The following is a 16,764-nucleotide window of genomic DNA, read 5'->3' as shown; positions in this document are numbered from 1 at the left end:
CCTCCAAGTCAAACATCAGAAAAATATATTCCATGTGTGAGCAAACAGAGTTTGGGTAACAAATGTTCTGTCTCTTCTAACACTCCTCCTGTCCTATTGTAAACCTGCAGTCTAGGAAGGCCTGTTTTGTTCACACAATGTTAATCAGGTCTAATTCAGCATTTAGAACTGGTGAGGAGGGCACATTATCTTGACAGCCTGACTGAACGTATCTCTAATTGACTGGGGCCAGTGTGCAAGGAAAAACCCAATGTTTTACAATCAGATACTTTGAAGTTAAGAAATGACTATGGAAAAATATGAAGATGAGTACTCTTTGTACAGCTTCCTGCGTGCTGAAGACTCAAGGTAGTCTTGCTGTCCCAGGGAGGCTCAGAGGACCATCCAGGGGGTCCCACAATGCCCAACAGGCATCAATTCACAATCTTAAGTGGTTTCCTTGGTAACAGCTGTTACTAGTTTTCCACCAATCAATGGCAAGTGGGGCAGGGAGATTCAGTGTCCTACATAAAGAGTCAGACACGTTAGCACACTCAGTTGAGGGCTTATTCCCTCTGCGGACATGCTTAAGGAAGAAGCCATGGCTAAAGTCCGGCATGCTAAGCCCAGGCGATGGACCTTCTCCTTTGCTGCTCTGTCACTACTATGCCTGGCTGTTCAAGCAGGTAAGGGGGAAGGGCTGCTGGGGAAGAGCATTGCCAGGTGAGCTGGCTGGGTTGGCGTGGCATGAGGAACTCAGGTTACAGAGTGTGTATCCACAGAAAATGGCGAGAAAGTGGGACATGTTGCCAAACTTTAGTACCAGTGAAGAATCTAGTAAGGTACACTTTACTAAACCGTATTAGCCAAATGCAATGTAATCTTTAATGGACTGATGAGAATTGAGCAGCAGGTATTCTAATGCTCCAGACACTCCCTGGCTTTAACATCCCAGAGAGAAAGGGAGTGGGATTGTACTGTTTCAGAGCAAATTATTTCACACTGCTGTATTCCAGTGAAGTGAATAAATTTCCCCAAGGTTACACAAGGAGTCTGCCTGAGGGAGGAACTGATGCTAGGTCGCCCAAATTATGGGGCTTACTCTCCAATTGCTAGACCACTCTGCAAAAGTAACCATCTAATGGATCATGCTAATGCATTCATATACTGAACAGGCTGCATCCAGCCGGTGCTCAACATACCCTTGACCTTGAAGGTTTGGCCTATTTGGGCGTCTGCTCTACAACACCCACCGAATGGGTTACAGAAAATTGGACTGTGTCCTAAAGAGAAATAATACACTACCACACTCAGTATTATTGAAGGCCACTTAGATCATAATTGTAATAGAAAACAAGCATATACATAATAACGACAACTTCCTGCATCTTGTTGATGCTGGATCAAGCTGACTATCTGAAGCGGAAGACTGAGTCTCCCATTTCCAATCTCCGACTCAGCTTGTGTCACTTGTGTTTCTGGAAGAAGCTAATCCTCTGGATAACACATGGATTTAAAAGATATTATATGGGGGCCAGATTCATTGCAGGCACAAGGAGCGGCAGGGCAGATGCAAAGGAGGCAAAGGAAAAGTTGGGGTTGCATACCGTTCAACTCTATATCCCCACTGAATAGGATTGGGCACAAGGTACAGATTCATAATGGATCTGTTGGCGGTACTTAACTCACTGGCAACCCTCTTTTGAGGGGACACAGGCAGCTAGATCTCACAATTATGCTTGGGTGAATTTTTAGAGAGCACAATGTTTTAGGACAACACAGATGGCTAGCATTAATTGGTGGTTTCTCAGGAATGTAAGGAAATGTATATTTTGAAGTCAGTATTTCAACATTTCTTTAGCAGCCCAAGGACATGATTTTCTCATTTACATGCTGTGATCCTTTCAATGACTTAAATGTAAAATAAACACACCAATTTTCCTCTCTGAAGTACGGGATGTTATGATATGGCTGCTCATGCAAATAGCAGTCCAAACCAGAATAGGGGTTTGTGGACTGAAGACCACACAGAAAGACACACAATCTCAAGTTTGAAGGGGGAAAAAAAAGAGATTTTACAGCTGTGGGATTTTCCCCTCTGTTATCTGGAGCAAAGAGTTACAAACACTTTTCTTCTTGAGAGGCCTCCACAAAGATTATGTTTTTATGGAAAGAGCCATGTTTGGTGCTTTCCCCTTTAAGTAGCTCTTTCCATCCCACTGTGTCTCTTTGTCCTTAGAGGGAGTAGGATTCTTTTGTCACTGAATTATAACCTTTCATTCCTGCCCAAGTTGGACTGGGCAGGAAAAGCAAGCCAAGATATAGAGCATATGAACAGGCTAAGCTTTCTTTCCCTAGGGAGACAAAAGAGTGTAACTTGGCTCAGTGTGAGAATTTAATTCATCCGGTGGCAGTGGTTTCATTGAGTTAATGATGGCTGTGAAATTGCTGGCTCAGATCCAACTCCCAAGAGTAGTAAAGTAAAAGCTCCAATACCCACAAGAGCTAGCTAGGATTAGGCAGAGCAGTGAGTAAGGGTGACTTTAATTACTATCGTTAATGTTAGGGAGTCATGCAGTCAAGCGCTACTGATTTCATTACAAACCTTGGGGAATTTCTAGAAGCTAGAATTGTTAAGATGTACTAAAATCTTGGAAATGATGGCCTTCCATTTCTTTTTAAAAGGAGCTCATTTCTAGATTTGGAAATATTACTGTGGTCTACACCACTGTGGTGTAGTGGTTAAGGTGTTGGACTATGATCTGGGAGACCAGGGTTCGAATCCCCACACAGCCATGAAGCTCATTGTGTGACCTTGGGCCAGTCACTGCCTCTCAGCCTCAGAGGAAGGCAATGGTAAACCCCGTCTGAATACTGCTTACCATGAAAACCCTATTCATAGGGTCGCCATCAGTTGGAATTGACTTGAAGGCAGTCCATTTCCATTTTCTATCAAAGACTAAGAATATGTACAGGAAATATGAACCAGAGTAAACAAGAATATAACTCCCATTATTTTCAATAGAGAATTAACTTTTGGTTGCAGCATGCTCATAAGTTTCCTTAAATATGTTATTGTGTGTTCTTTATGTCCTTGAGTGGTGATATGTTCTAGGGGGCAGTGCTCCTGGATTTGATTGGGAGGTGGGGGGAGAGGGGACAGTGTGCACTAGAGACTGTACCTTTTTCGTAATATTTGCTTTATTCACAAAGCTACAAACAGAGGCAAATGGAAGCAAACTCCTTCCACCTGTGAGATACCCACCCACCCACTTCACATCAGACCTTCGCCCTACACTTTACGTAAGACCCTCCCCTTAGCTTGGGGAAACACCTTCGAAGCACTCAAGATTCAAGAGAGGTTTCCAGGTATTAGCAGACCATCTCCTATTAATAACTTCCATGACGAGACATTGAGTGACCATTCCGAGCTGCAAGCATAACAGAAGTATGCTACTACAGAAGCATAACAAAGGATGCTTGAGAGAAAAGTTGGGAATACAGTATCACATATTTTTCTCGCAAGTATGTGTACCTCCCTTCAAACAGCCTATGCAGCTAGTTTGTCTCACTGTTACGTTTTACAAATGTGTTTCCAAGTACACCTTTATAGTCTCATACTAGGAGTTGCTAAGATTGCAACTGAGCCTTGGAAGAGTTTGTCATTTATTATTTGTATTGTGTCACCCTAGGTAGTTATAGATGCTTAATAAATGATAATAATAAGACACAGCATATCACAGATCCAGGCTTAGCAACCCCAATTTTAAAGTAAGGCCAGAACTGGCATCATCATGATAATCATCTTGGGACTGCTTCTTGAACCCACCACGGTCAGACTATCAATCACTGGCTGCAGCTAAAGTGGATTCATAATTGTCACCATGTTTCAATACCATAGAGCTCAGTCCCTCCAAAAATGATGTATAATTCCTAACAAGTGTATCCTCTCAAAAGGATAAGGTTGAATAAGGTGTCCAAGATGTAGAGTCATTTTGATAGAAAGAAGTTATAGTTTGGGGAGACAAAGCCTCTCCTGCTATCAGAATATTTGGTTGCAACTGGTCCTTTGCTTTTGGTTTGTGTGGGGAATGACAAGTAAGCTTAATCTGATGGGCACATTCATGGCCTCTATTAAAGCCAGTAGGGTGGCCATTATTTACACATTGCCAGAGACAGAAGAGAGGAGAGTTGTTGTTGTTTGTTGTTACGTGCCTCCAAGTCGACTATGACTTATGGTGACCCTATGAATCAGCGACCTCCAAGAGCATCTGTCATGAACCACCCTGTTGAGATCTTGTAAGTTCAGCTCTGTGGCTTCCTTTATGGAATCAATCCATCTCTTGTTTGGCCTTCCTCTTTTTCTACTCCTGTTTTCCCCAGCATTATTATCTTTTCTAATGAATCATGTCTTCTCATTATGTGTTCAAAGTATGATAACCTCAGTTTCATCATTTTAGCTTCTAGTGATAGTTCTGGTTTAATTTGTTGTAACACCCAATCATTGGTCTTTTTCGCAGTCGAAGGTATGCACAAAGCTCTCCTCCAACAGATTTCAAATGAGTTGATTTTTCTCTTATCAGCTTTTTTCACTGTCCAACTTTCACATCCATACATAGAGATCTGAAATACCATGGTCTGACTGATCCTGACTTTAGTGTTCAGTGATGCATCTTTGCATTTGAGGACCTTTTCTAGTTCTCTCACAGTTGCCCTCCCCAGTCCTAGCCTTCTTCTGATTTCTTGACTATTGTCTTCATTTTGGTTAATGACTGTGCCGAGGTATTGATAATCCTTGACAAGTTCAGTGTCCTCATTGTCAACTGTAAAGTTACATAAATCTTCTGTTGTCATTAGTCTTTTTGACATTCAATTGTAGTCCTGCTTTTGTGCTTTCCTCTTTAACTTTCATCAGCATCCGGTTCAAATCATTGCTAGTTTCTGCTATTAGTATGATATCATCTGCATATCTTAAATTATTGATATTTCTCCCTCCAATTTTCACACCTCCTTCATCTTGGTCCGATCCTGCTTTCCGTATATGTTCTGCGTATAGATTAAATAAAAGGATGAGAAAATACACCCCTGTCTCACACCCTTTCCGATGGAGAACCAATCGGTTTCTCCATATTCTGTTCTTACAGTAGCCTCTTGTCCAGAGTATAGGTTCCAAATCAGGACAATCAGATGCTGTGACACCCCCATTTCTTTTAAAGCATTCCATAGTTTTTCATTATCTACACAGTCAAAGGCTTTTCTGTAATCTATAAAGCACAGGGTGATTTTCTTCTGAAATTCGTTGGTCCGTTCCATTATCCAACGTATGTTTGCGATGTGATCTCTGGTGCCTCTTCCCTTTCTAAATCCAGCTTGGACTCCTGGCATTTCTCACTCTATATGGTAAGAGCCTTTGTTGTAGAAGAGGAAATACATTACCCAAAAAGAAGACACTGATTTTCACAAAATATATAGATCAAATTTATAAATAATTACTATAACTTAAAATAGAAATACATCATGGTGGGGAAGACAGTGACCAGGTGGCCTGTGTACCTTGCTCAGTCTGCTGTCCAAGTGCTAATTGCTGACGGGCAACTTCAGGGTCCCTGCTCTCGCTTCTAATGGTTATTGTTAAACCAGACTTGGGCCAGACAGCCTTTCAAATAAAGGACGCTCCTCTGTAAAATAGAACACATGGTCTCCTTAAGTTAAAGGCATATTTAGAACACAGGTCTGGTTCACATGTAACACTAAACTATGGTTTAACATTATATGTATGAGCCTCCAGGTTTGTGTATGACTCCCTCCACTCTCTTCCTCCATGCTCAGAAGCATGTGTTTGTTTCAACTAACTGTAGTTATTTGTTTTGTCCAAACCCAGAGAGCCTGTGCTTAGTATTAACTACAGTTTAAGGCAGGGATGGGGAACTGTTTTTTCTACTAAAGGCCATATTCCTTTGGGGGTAATCTGTAAATTAAATTAGATCAAGGGTCGCAGGTTGCTCACCCCATCCTACCAACTTAGCCATGGTTTTTTCTGGCTTGCTCCCATAAACTATTCAGAGGGAAAATTGTGTCCCTCCATCCAGATGTTACTGGACTAAAATTCCCATCATCCTTGACTACTGGTCATGCTGGCTAGGGTTGAGGAGTCTAATAACATCTGGAGGACCACAAGTTTCCCACCCCAGTCCTAAACCATAGTTAATGCAAACCAATTAGCAGTTTGGACAAAATGAGTAACCATACTTACTTCAAAACAGAAGCAAAAGCTTCTCATCTCCTCTTCATGGCTGTGTCAAAGGAGAGGCAAGCTTAAGAGCCCAAGGCCAGCCCACACTGGACATAGCGCTCAGTGCTATGGCAAACAAAGCCACAATGAGCATCACAAAGGGAAAAATTAAAGTTTTTTTAAAAAATCAGAAATGCTTTTCACCTCCTGTTCATGCCATTGTGTCATGTTTTCTGCAGTCCAGAAGGCAGATCTCAGTGGAGATTCCACAGTGGCTACCATCAACCACTCACTGTCATTGCTGCAACGATTACAAGAGCTCCTGCACAACAGGAACTCCAGTGACACCACCTTGAGAGTGCACACTGCTGGCTCTGATGAAATCAAAGTCTTTCACACCCACCAGTTGATGCTCAGCTTGCAGAGCAAGATCTTTGAGAGCCTCCTGCACAACCAAACAGTACTCACTCTGCATGAGCCACCTGACAGTGCAGCCCTTTTTGAAAAGTTCATTAGGTAAGATGTTGTGGCATGCTCTTCACATATAGAAATTGGAAGAACTCACTGACCTAGACAGGAAGGAGTGAGTGAATGAGTAGCCTTGACTCTGTTTATCCTCAGTCAGGGCTATATTTTCCCTCTGTTTTCCTCCATCTCTCCTAATTGTGAGGCTGAACCTTTTAAATGCAGGCTTTAGATGCAGTATTGCAGGGATAGCCAATGTGCTGCCCTCCAGATGCCCTGGATTACAACTCCAACCATCCCTGACTATTGGCCATTGGCTAGGAAATGGAAAATTGCCTGGGCCTAGACCTAGTCACAAAGCTATGCAGTTGTTCTACAAGTTTTAGCTTTCTAAATAAAGCCTACTGGAACTGAACCTGCCCCACAGTTCTGACACAGTATATGCCCACCTTGTTAGGCTAAGAGAAGCCAGAATGGATCTGTGTGGCCAAGAGCAAAGCTGGGCCTCTAAGTATAGAAGGAGACAAGATGTTGGGAGATTTGTGATCTAATTTTTTTTAAAAGCTCCTGTGAGGTGGGGGGAAGTGTTGGCTTCTTCAAATTAGATGAGGACAATGAATGTGGGGGAGACTAGCCCTTTCCCTTGTGCTGTTTTCCTGGCCTAGATCAGCCCATAGTTACTATGGGGGGCAGTGTAGATCAGGAAAATGGTGGTGATGGGATAAGAGGGTATATCCCACCAGTACTGCGGTCCTAGAAATTAAAAGATGGGAGATCAGTCATGGATCTCCAGAATCTCATCAACTTTGACTGTAATCTTTGTGATGTGGAAGATTCCTCAACAGTTCCTGTTTTTGGTTTTGGGGAAGAAAAGGCAGAATCAGGCTACAGTCCATGTTTCTTTATTCCATAGCCCTTTAGGTTTTGACTGTATTTGAAACAATTACTTTGATTCCAGATGCTGTGTAATTATAGACTTTGGAGCTACAGTTAAATTCCCATTAGTAATATAAATGCTTCTTTCCCCTAATCTATAACATCAGCCTTTTAGTAACCAAGGCCAGTGAAGAGATGCTGACATGTGGGTAGGGAAACAGCAGAAGTGGAAAAACTGTATGTTTTAAGCAAGGAGGGTAAGAAGTAAGCGGGGTAGGGTTGGAGTGAGAAATACCATAGCAAATCAGCAGAATCCAAAATGTGGTTGAATGAACCTCAAAATGAGATACAATTCCAGAATAATAAATCCAATAACCCAGGGACACCTGGTAAGGGGAACTGATGCATAGCTAGCAAATGGAGCATATGACATAATGAACCTCAAAGGATCCATTCTATGAGCAGAATCCCTTAATCCCTATAACCTGCTGAAATTAAGCAAAGGTACCTGTAACTGAAATAACTGCACATTATTCTCCAGGTTTACCTCTGCCCACACCTCCCTCCCCGTCCTTTATTGTCTCCCCTGGGCCAAATATAAGGTTGTATAAAAAAACAAAAAAACACCTCCTCAAGGCAGGACCCTGTCCTCTTGGCCTTTGAAATGTGATGCACACTGATGGTGCTATACAGTATTAATAATGAATAATAATCAGAGTGACAATTTGAGGGATCATTTGAGAAGACTGCATTTAGACTTGAAAGGAAAGAGTCTTCTTGAGAAGTTTAAAACACTGACAAAGACAAAGGCAAAAGCAAAAGAAGGAGTGGATGATTTACATCTAAAACTAGAAGAGGCTCCTTCCATCTCCCAATAGTTTGGACACAAATCTGGTCCCCTTTAAAGTGTGGATGTGTTCTGGACCTACTGTTGGCATGATTCACACATATGAACTTTTTATATTCAAACAATGCTTGTAACCACACGGCACATCATTTGGAACTTGGTTTTCTAATAAAATCTATTTTCTTTCAAAATTACTGATCTTCTCTTTCTTTCTCATAAAGTGTGCATAAATTCAGAAACAAATGAGAAATTTGTGCAAGGCTTCCAGGGAGCAAAGCTCAGTCCAAGGATGTGCTACTTCCCATGGCTGCTACAAATGATTTGCCTTTATCCTGAACTTTAAAAAATGACCAGGAGTCAGAAGCTAATTTAAAACCAGGTAGATAGTGACCTCATCCAGTGCCAAGAATTTGATACACTATGTATCTCAGTAGCTAAATCAGAACCTCTTTTTAAAAAAAAAATTATGAAAGCCATCAGGCTTTCTTTGAGAGAAAAATGGTCGAAATGAATAACTGTATCATTGTTTCCCTTCTCTAGATATCTATACTGTGGTGAGATATCCATCCTCCTCCATCAAGCCATCCCGCTTCACAGATTAGCCAGCAAATACAGTGTCTTTAGCTTGCAACGAGGGGTAGCAGAGTATATGAAAAGCCACCTGGCCAGTGAGTCGAACCAGGGCCATGTGGTAGGCTGGTACCACTATGCAGTGAGAATTGGTGATGAGGCTTTACAGGAGAGCTGCCTCCAGTTCCTGGCTTGGAACTTCTCTGCTGTGATGAGTAGTGCTGAGTGGGCCTCAGTCAGTGTAGATCTCCTGCTGCTGTTGCTTGAACGGTCTGACCTGGTTCTGCAGAGCGAGTTGGAGCTGTACACAGCTGTAGAGGAGTGGGTTGCCACACACCAGCCTGAGGACCCTGTAGTAGAGAAGATGTTGAGATCCCTGCGCTACCCTATGATCTCCCCCAGCCACCTTTTCCACCTTCAGAAGCAGTCTCCAGTGATGGTGAAGTACTACAGTGCTGTGCAAGTTCTGCTCTTCCAAGCCTTCCAGTTCCATTCTGCCTCCCCAATCCACTTTGCTAAATACTTTGATGTCAACTGCAGCATGTTCCTGCCCCGCAACTACCTCTCCACTTTTTGGGGCTCCCAATGGGTTATTAACAACCCAGCGCGGGATGACCGTAGCACAAGTTTCCAGACTCAACTGGGACCCAGCAACCATGACTCTGCCAAACGTGTGACTTGGAATGTTCTATTCTCCCCACGTTGGCTTCCAGTCAGCCTACGTCCTGTCTACTCTGACTCTGTCTCTGGGGCCATCCAATCTATCAGGATTGAGGATGGGCGCCCCCGCCTGGTTATCACTCCGGCCACAACTAGCTCTGACTTTGCTGGAGTTAGTTTCCAGAAGACCATTCTGGTAGGCATGAGGCAGCAGGGGAAAGTCTTTGTCAAACACGCCTACAGCTTCCACCAGAGTACAGATGAAGTGGCCGATTTCCTGGTGCACGCTGACTTGCAGAAGCGCACCTCTGAATACCTCATTGACAACTCTCTGCACCTGCATATCATCGTCAAGCCAGTTTACCATTCGCTGATCAAGGTCAAAAAGTAAAAGGAAGTGGGGAGAGACAGGGAACAACAGGGGAAAATGATTACTAGGTTGCATTGATGAACAGCAACAAATCCAATACAAAACTGGCTGACACAGGCTATGCATTTTATAATCTATGCACCCCAGAGTAGACTCTTTTAGAGAGGCCTAGGGTGCTTCTTTCATAAAAATAACTTCTGCCCCTGCAAATCATGGGACTTTTTTTTTGATAGATAGGAAATTAAAACATATGTCATGGGAGGGGGGGTTCCCTTATCTCCATTTCAACTGCTTATGTTAAGTTCTCTTCCATCTTATTTAAAGGCTGCAATCCTATATATGCTTATCTGGGAGCCAGTCACACTGAATTTAATATGACTTACTTCTGAATAGACATACATAGGATTGTACCCAGAGGATCTCAGGTAGAACTGGAGAATCTCAGTGGTGTTTTTTATTAGATCATTCTCAAAATATACCCCCTTAGCAAGAGCTTTGCCTCCCTTACATATTTAGAATCTGCCCTAGGCTCTCCATGTCATGCCCACAAGGCTGTGTTCCTATGGGACTGTTGCAAGTTGATATATGTGTATGGGGGGGGGAAGCAGCAGCACCCTGGTAGAAAAAAACTCATTGCAAAAACATTGAAATGAGTTTCTTCTAGTCATCCTCATTTGTTTATACATCAGATCTTCCAGTCTCCCCCAGGTCCCTGTAGTAGGTTTGATACCAGATGGATACAAAAAGAACCAGCTTTTTATCAGTGGAATTTGGCCCTTTGAATTTTAGCTGGAAACAGACAAGTTGGTAAACGTTAAAAGTGGCATCATTGCCTTTGGTTGCTCACTACACTATACTAATATATTATACACCCATACATTATATACCCATACCCTTCTTTTGTCCCACTGTCTTATCTGGTCATGCAGGCTGAAGATTTTAGATTTGCAGGAAAAATCTGCATTTTTTTTACCAGATGAAAGTGGGATGAGTAGACATACCATGGCCTGACAACATCTCTATCATACCACCTTCAATTCTCTGAAAAAATTATTGTCCAGTTCCAATGATTTCACATCACTAATGGCTTGCAGATTTTTTTCACATTCAGGTTGCTCTTCCCAACATATGCACACATGTAGGTGCCATTAAATCATAATTTCTAGCTCAGTAAAGGAAGAAGAGATTGACTACGAGGGCGGCCAGCTGAATGATGTGATTCATTATGCAGAACGGTCTTATATGCCTCTTCCAACTCTACTATTCTATGATTCTATGAAATGCAGATGCTGTCTGAGCCCTTTTTGCCACTGGAATCCATGATGCTCTGTGCACAGCAGACGGGTGAAAACCCTTTTGGAACTGGAGTAGTTGGACTGCAGACTACAGAGTAGGTAGAAATATGGTGCTTGTGCTAATCCTTCAGGTAATGCCCACAGCCCTTTGGATGGACCATCAATCACTCAGATTTCTAAATAAAAAACCGGAAACATGCTGTTGGGATGACCATGTGGTGTTATTTTGAGATGAGAATTTTCCCAGTCTTGTTTGCAGTGTTTTACTCATGGGAGGACCTCAAAAGACTTCATTGTCTTCTGCTCAAGCTTGCCTTTAATGCCTTGGCTCCATCACTGTGCCTGCCCCATCTCTTTCTCCTGTAACAATATCTCCTTTCCCCCTAATATCCTATTATGCTTCAGTCTTCAGGCAATCTGTGTGGCTTCCATGTGGTAGTAGTTGCTCTTGCTCCAGTGCAGGGTGGATCCATTCACCGGCCAGATTTTGCAAGAATTCCAATCTACCCCCCACCCCCCAGCCTACGATGACAGCATGAACATTCTTTCGATGCACGCAAAAAGAGCAAAAGAATGTGGCAAAGAGTGAGGTTGAGCAAAAGAATGTGGCAAAAGAGTGCAACGGTGGCAAAGGCCACGACCTGCTACGCTTCGTGCCCCTCGCAGTGAATACGTGAAATGTCCACCAACCCGCCCTACGGCCTTGCCTTCTACCCTCACTTGCTCGGTGTACCACCGACAGGAAGCGGGCCCATCTCCTCTTGGCGCAACTCTTCCAGGCTCCGAGGGCGTGTGGAGACCGCCCTGGCACCGCCTCAGCGCAAAGGGGGGGAGGGGAAGGATGGATGTGACCGCGCCGATTAAGCTCTCTCTGTTAAACCTTTTTTCGGATGCGTGGAAAGCGACTCTACAGCTTCCGCAGCCACAGATTATAGTTTTCCTCACGCAGTAGGGACTACATTTCCCAGCACACCTTAGGCCACCCAACGCGCTCATCCATTGGCAATTATGGCCCCTCCTTCCGGCTGGGCATGCTGGGTAACGTAGTCCGCGCTGAGAAAATATGTCTAATTGCGTGTCTCATACTGATGCCAACAGCAGACTACCAGTAATACCCGCAGCATGCCGAGTAGTGTAGTGATATTATAGTCTTGATTACTCAGTCAGTCAAACATGAAGGCTTGTATCCCGCCCTCCAAATGTATCTGTATCGGTCGCGGCAACGAAAACAAGAGAGTATCGTGGTACCTTAAAGGCTATCAAGGAAGTTTCTGACAGAAAGAATAAATATGTTCTTTTTTTGTGCCATCAATTTTTAGCCCCCAATTAGATTTCTAAAACCGTTCTATTGACCGCTCTGGCAAAGAGCAGCAGGTGACCGACCGAAGTCTTGGGAAGAGCAAGCCAATCAGTGCGCTGGCGGTGGGTTTTTCGATGGCAGCTTCGTCGCCGCATCAAGATGGCATTGCAAGTCACTGAGGGGGGATTGCAATGAAAGGCAACGACAATAGGCAGGCCATGTTCTTCCAGGTGTAGGGAACGTGCCCGGTCCCGTCGCGGGACAAGGGAGACGGAAAGGAGGTGTTTCCATCGGGCGGCCTTGTGGAGGAGCGTTGCAGTCCAACACACGGCTGGGCAAATCGCTGGTGGCCGCTGTGGTCACGTACAACTTCTACCGTTGCTTCCCCGGTGGCATGGTCCTCTTTCTGGTGCCCTCCAAGCTCCTGGTGCCTCAGCAGGAGGAGGCCTGCGTTTGTTGCATGGGCATCCCCGCCATACACACCTCAGAGATAACCAGTGGGTGCCCAGGAGCGCTCTGTGCATCCCTAGGGGCGCTTGTGCTATTGTTATATAACCTCCTTCCTAGGCTTCTGCTACAGGCACATGTTATCAAATTCTTCCAAGTTACACAGCAAGTGGCTTGGACTGTGAAACACCAACCCAAATTGTGTTTGTATTTTGACAAATTTGTAGGGCAGTCCAATATCTCAGAGAGGAATTCACTATAGCTGCACAATTTCCCTGCTTTTTAAAGTCTGATAGAAATACCTCTTGGCTATAGGTATGTTCTCACACCACAAGGTTTTTTGCCTATTAGTGAATTTCCCTGCTTTTTAATCCTGGAGGTAAGAAATGGGATCCTATGCAAGTTTGCTAAGAGTGGATTGATCATTTGCATGGTTATTGAGTTCAGTGGGATTTACTCCCCTGCAATCATGCTTAGGATAGGTGAAACTGACCACAGAGGATGGGGAGGGGAGGGAGAGGAAGAAATGCAGAGGGGAGGACTGGGATGGGAGCAGGCAGGAGAGGAAGGGGAGAAGAAGGACAGGTTTGATCATTTGCATGTTTACTGTATTGAATTCAGTGCGATTTACTCCCTTGCAATCATGCTTAGGATAGGTAAAAGTTAAGGGGGGGAGAGAGGGAGGGCTGGAGTGGGCAGGGGAGGAGAAAGAAGGAAGAGGGGAGGGGGAAGGGAGAGGACAGGGGAAGGAGGGGAAAAGCGGGTCTGATCATTTGCATGCTTATTGAGTTCAATGGGATTTACACCTATGCAATCATGGTTAGGACAGGAAAAAGTGACCATGGGGGAGGAGGAGGGGGAAGGGGCTTATTGGAGGGGGGCAAAGGAAGGGGGAGGAGGGGGCAGGTTTTATCATTTGCATGCTGATAGAGTTCAATGGCATTTACTTCCGTGCAATCATGCTTAAGATAGGTAAAACTGACCATGGAGATGAGGAAGGGGAGCGGGAGGAGGGGGAAGGGGAAGGAGGGGATTGGATGGGGATGGGTAGGGAGGGGCAAAGGGAAGGGGAGGGAAGGGGCAAGAGGGGGGATAGGAGGAAGGAGAAGGGAGGGTAGGTTTGATCAATTGTATACTTTTGAGTACAATGGGATTTCTGTGCAATCATGTTTAGTGGACTGCCTTCAAGTCAATCCCGATTTATGTTGACCCTGTGAATAGGGTTTTCATGGTAAACGGTATTCAGAGGTAGTTTTACCATTGCCTTCCTCTGAGGCTGAGAGGGAGTGACTGGCCCAAGGTCACCCAGTGTGCTTCATGGTTGTGTGGGGATTTGAACCCTGGTCTCCCAGGTTGTAGTCCAACACTGACCTGGGGGAGGGGCAGGGAGGAGAGGAGATTGGGTGGGTGGGCACTGGGCAGAGCTGAAGCCCCTTTACTTTCCAGAAGGAAAACATTGTGAACAATATCATTGCTTTTCAGCCTTTCTTCCACCTTTTTATTCTACAGCAGGCACACGTAGCTTCCCACCCGAATTTAAACCAAAGCTGTCCTTGGCCACATCCACACCAGGCCTTTATTTCACTTTGGACAGTCATGGTTTCTCTCAAAGAATCCTGGGAAGTATAGTTAGTGAAGGGTGCTGAGAGTTGCTAGGAGACTCCCTGTTCCCCTCACAGACTTCACTCAGAGTGGCTGACTGTTAAACCAGTCTGGCCACTGGAGCTCTGTCAGTGGAACATGAGTCTCCTCTCAACACTCTTCACAAACTACACTTCCCAGGATTCTTTGAGGGAAGCCATGACTGCCTCAAGTGAAATCAAAGTCTGGTGTGGGTGTGGCCCCCTGATTAAGTAAGCCCAGCAGCTGTGAGTCTGGCTTTTAGAACTCTGACAGTTGGTTCTTACTGAGCATGCCCAATGTTATCATAGGGTTCCAGCCAAAATTTTTAAAATTAATTATAAATCAGTCAGGCATTTTTTTTTAACTTTTAAACTGCAGGAGGTCAGAGTATGGGGCAAGGTCATTATTAGGATTACAGGTACTCTGTGAACATGGCTGATTTTTAATAAATTTCAACAGATTATGAGAACTCTCAGAGAAAAAAGTCCAAAAGGGCTCTGGGGTTTTTTCTCTCTCTTTTTACACTTTGAATTGTCTATTCTCTCTGACTGTTTTGTGTATCACCATGAAAATTGAGAAGGTTGTTAAGCAAGCGTTTCTGAGTTCAGGACTATAAGTTTTGTAAGGTTTTGTTTTGAAATGAGTTTATGAGAAGGATCAGAATGACATGGGGGTATTTTCAATGTAAAATTGCGGAATGTGAAAAATCCCTGCTGGCTATAGTATACAGCCACTCTCATGGCTGTATAATAACCTCCTTCCAATGCTTCTGCTACAGCGTGCTCTTAATTCAACCCCCTGCTTTAAGCGTACAAAAGTATGAAGGCCAGCAGGTAGACTTGGTAGGTCGCGACTTCTACAAGATCTACATACAGCTCCCTGCCTATAAACTTTGGAGGGGACCTACCCTCTGGCAGATGTTTGCATTTCAAGATGTTTTTAAAGTTTTTTTTTTAAATGTAATGTATTTTAAAGTCTGTTTTTATGATATTTTAGAGTGTTTTTAGTTTTTTGTTTGCTGCCCTGGGCTCCTACTGGGAGAGGAACGGTGGGATATAAATTTAATAAATAAATAAATGTTTGCACTATAGCACAGGGGTATGGCAGAATGTCTTGGAGCAAACTCTTCTCATGTGGTTTCCTTAACTGTAAATCAGATATGGGAAAGCGGGTGCCCTCCCACCTCCCATTAGTCCTAGCCAGCACAGGAAATGGTCAGAGATGGTGTGAGTTACAGTCCAATAACATCAGGAGGGCCACGGGTTGCCCATCCCTGCTGTAAATATGTCAGTGGCAGAAGGTACAGACAGAAACGTCTGAAGGAAGGAAGCCGATTTCCCGACTTCCAGGAGATCCTTATGGAACCCTCTACAAATACAAAGGCTCTACTTGGGCAATCACAAGTTCTTGCGTGTTCTTCCTAATTTTAGTTATAATGTCTGAAAAGGTCTATTGCGTCTCATACATTTATTAACATACCTCAAGTTGTGTGAGGCCCCGCAAAGTAATGTTTTATTTGTGCTGTTTGTTCGCTGCCCTGCAACGAGGAGCTAATCGGTCGCATAACGCCAGATGATTCTCGTTGTCTTCCCACCCACCGTCCCTCGGCAAATTGTGGATAAATCCAACATTATGTGACTAGTCCCCTACACAAAGGGTCTGTTCTTGGAAGAGGCGTCTTTAGCTACTAGCCGAGGTGCTCAGAGCCCCAAAACTGTTCACGAGAGCCTCGGATCTCTGTTTCAGCCAGGAATTGCATCTGTGTTTTCAAACTTTGCCCTTGGTCTCTGCAGCTGGACAGCGGCTGCAATAAGTACTCGACCTTTCTCAAATGGCGGGGGTGCATCATCAGGGCTAGCTGGGCAGGGCAGAGAAGTAAGCGCTGGTTTGCAATTGCAAAAGGGCAGTAAGGGGTATTGTTACTGCCGCCACCGTGAGACGAAGCTGCTACCTTGCCTCCCCCTTCTCTTCTCGGCTTCAACCCTGGCTGCTGCTCTTCCTCCTTGCCACCGCTGTTGTCATCTTTAGCGGCAGTGGATCTCTGCTCCTGCCGGTCACTCCCTGCCCTTTGCCATCACTAAGCCCACTTGACGCCACATG

The 16,764-nt window shown here is 44.3% G+C and overlaps 1 protein-coding gene across 1 annotated transcript; it reads left to right on the top strand.

Annotated features, from left to right (window-relative positions):
* The first annotated feature begins 580 nt into the window (after positions 1-580).
* On the top strand, positions 581-10,387 carry BTBD17 (BTB domain containing 17). The gene is made up of 3 exons (XM_061615715.1): positions 581-665; positions 6,451-6,727; positions 8,940-10,387. The coding sequence occupies exons 1-3, from the start codon at positions 581-583 to the stop codon at positions 10,018-10,020; spliced, it is 1,443 nt and encodes a 480-aa protein (XP_061471699.1). The 3' UTR covers positions 10,021-10,387.
* The last annotated feature ends 6,377 nt before the right edge of the window (positions 10,388-16,764 follow it).

Source organism: Rhineura floridana, chromosome 3 (assembly GCF_030035675.1).
Source record: "Rhineura floridana isolate rRhiFlo1 chromosome 3, rRhiFlo1.hap2, whole genome shotgun sequence".
NCBI classification, from domain to species: domain Eukaryota; kingdom Metazoa; phylum Chordata; class Lepidosauria; order Squamata; family Rhineuridae; genus Rhineura; species Rhineura floridana.
Note: the sequence above shows the minus strand (reverse complement) of the source record. Positions and strands in the feature narration are given on the sequence as shown.

Excerpts from the sequence above, each read along its gene's own strand:
- BTBD17 (XM_061615715.1), top strand. The coding sequence starts at position 581 with ATGGCTAAAGTCCGGCATGCTAAGCCCAGGCGATGGACCTTCTCCTTT. Across the intron at positions 666-6,450 it reads ATGCCTGGCTGTTCAAGCAG|TCCAGAAGGCAGATCTCAGT; the intron begins GTAAGGGGGAAG and ends TGTTTTCTGCAG. Across the intron at positions 6,728-8,939 it reads CTTTTTGAAAAGTTCATTAG|ATATCTATACTGTGGTGAGA; the intron begins GTAAGATGTTGT and ends TCCCTTCTCTAG.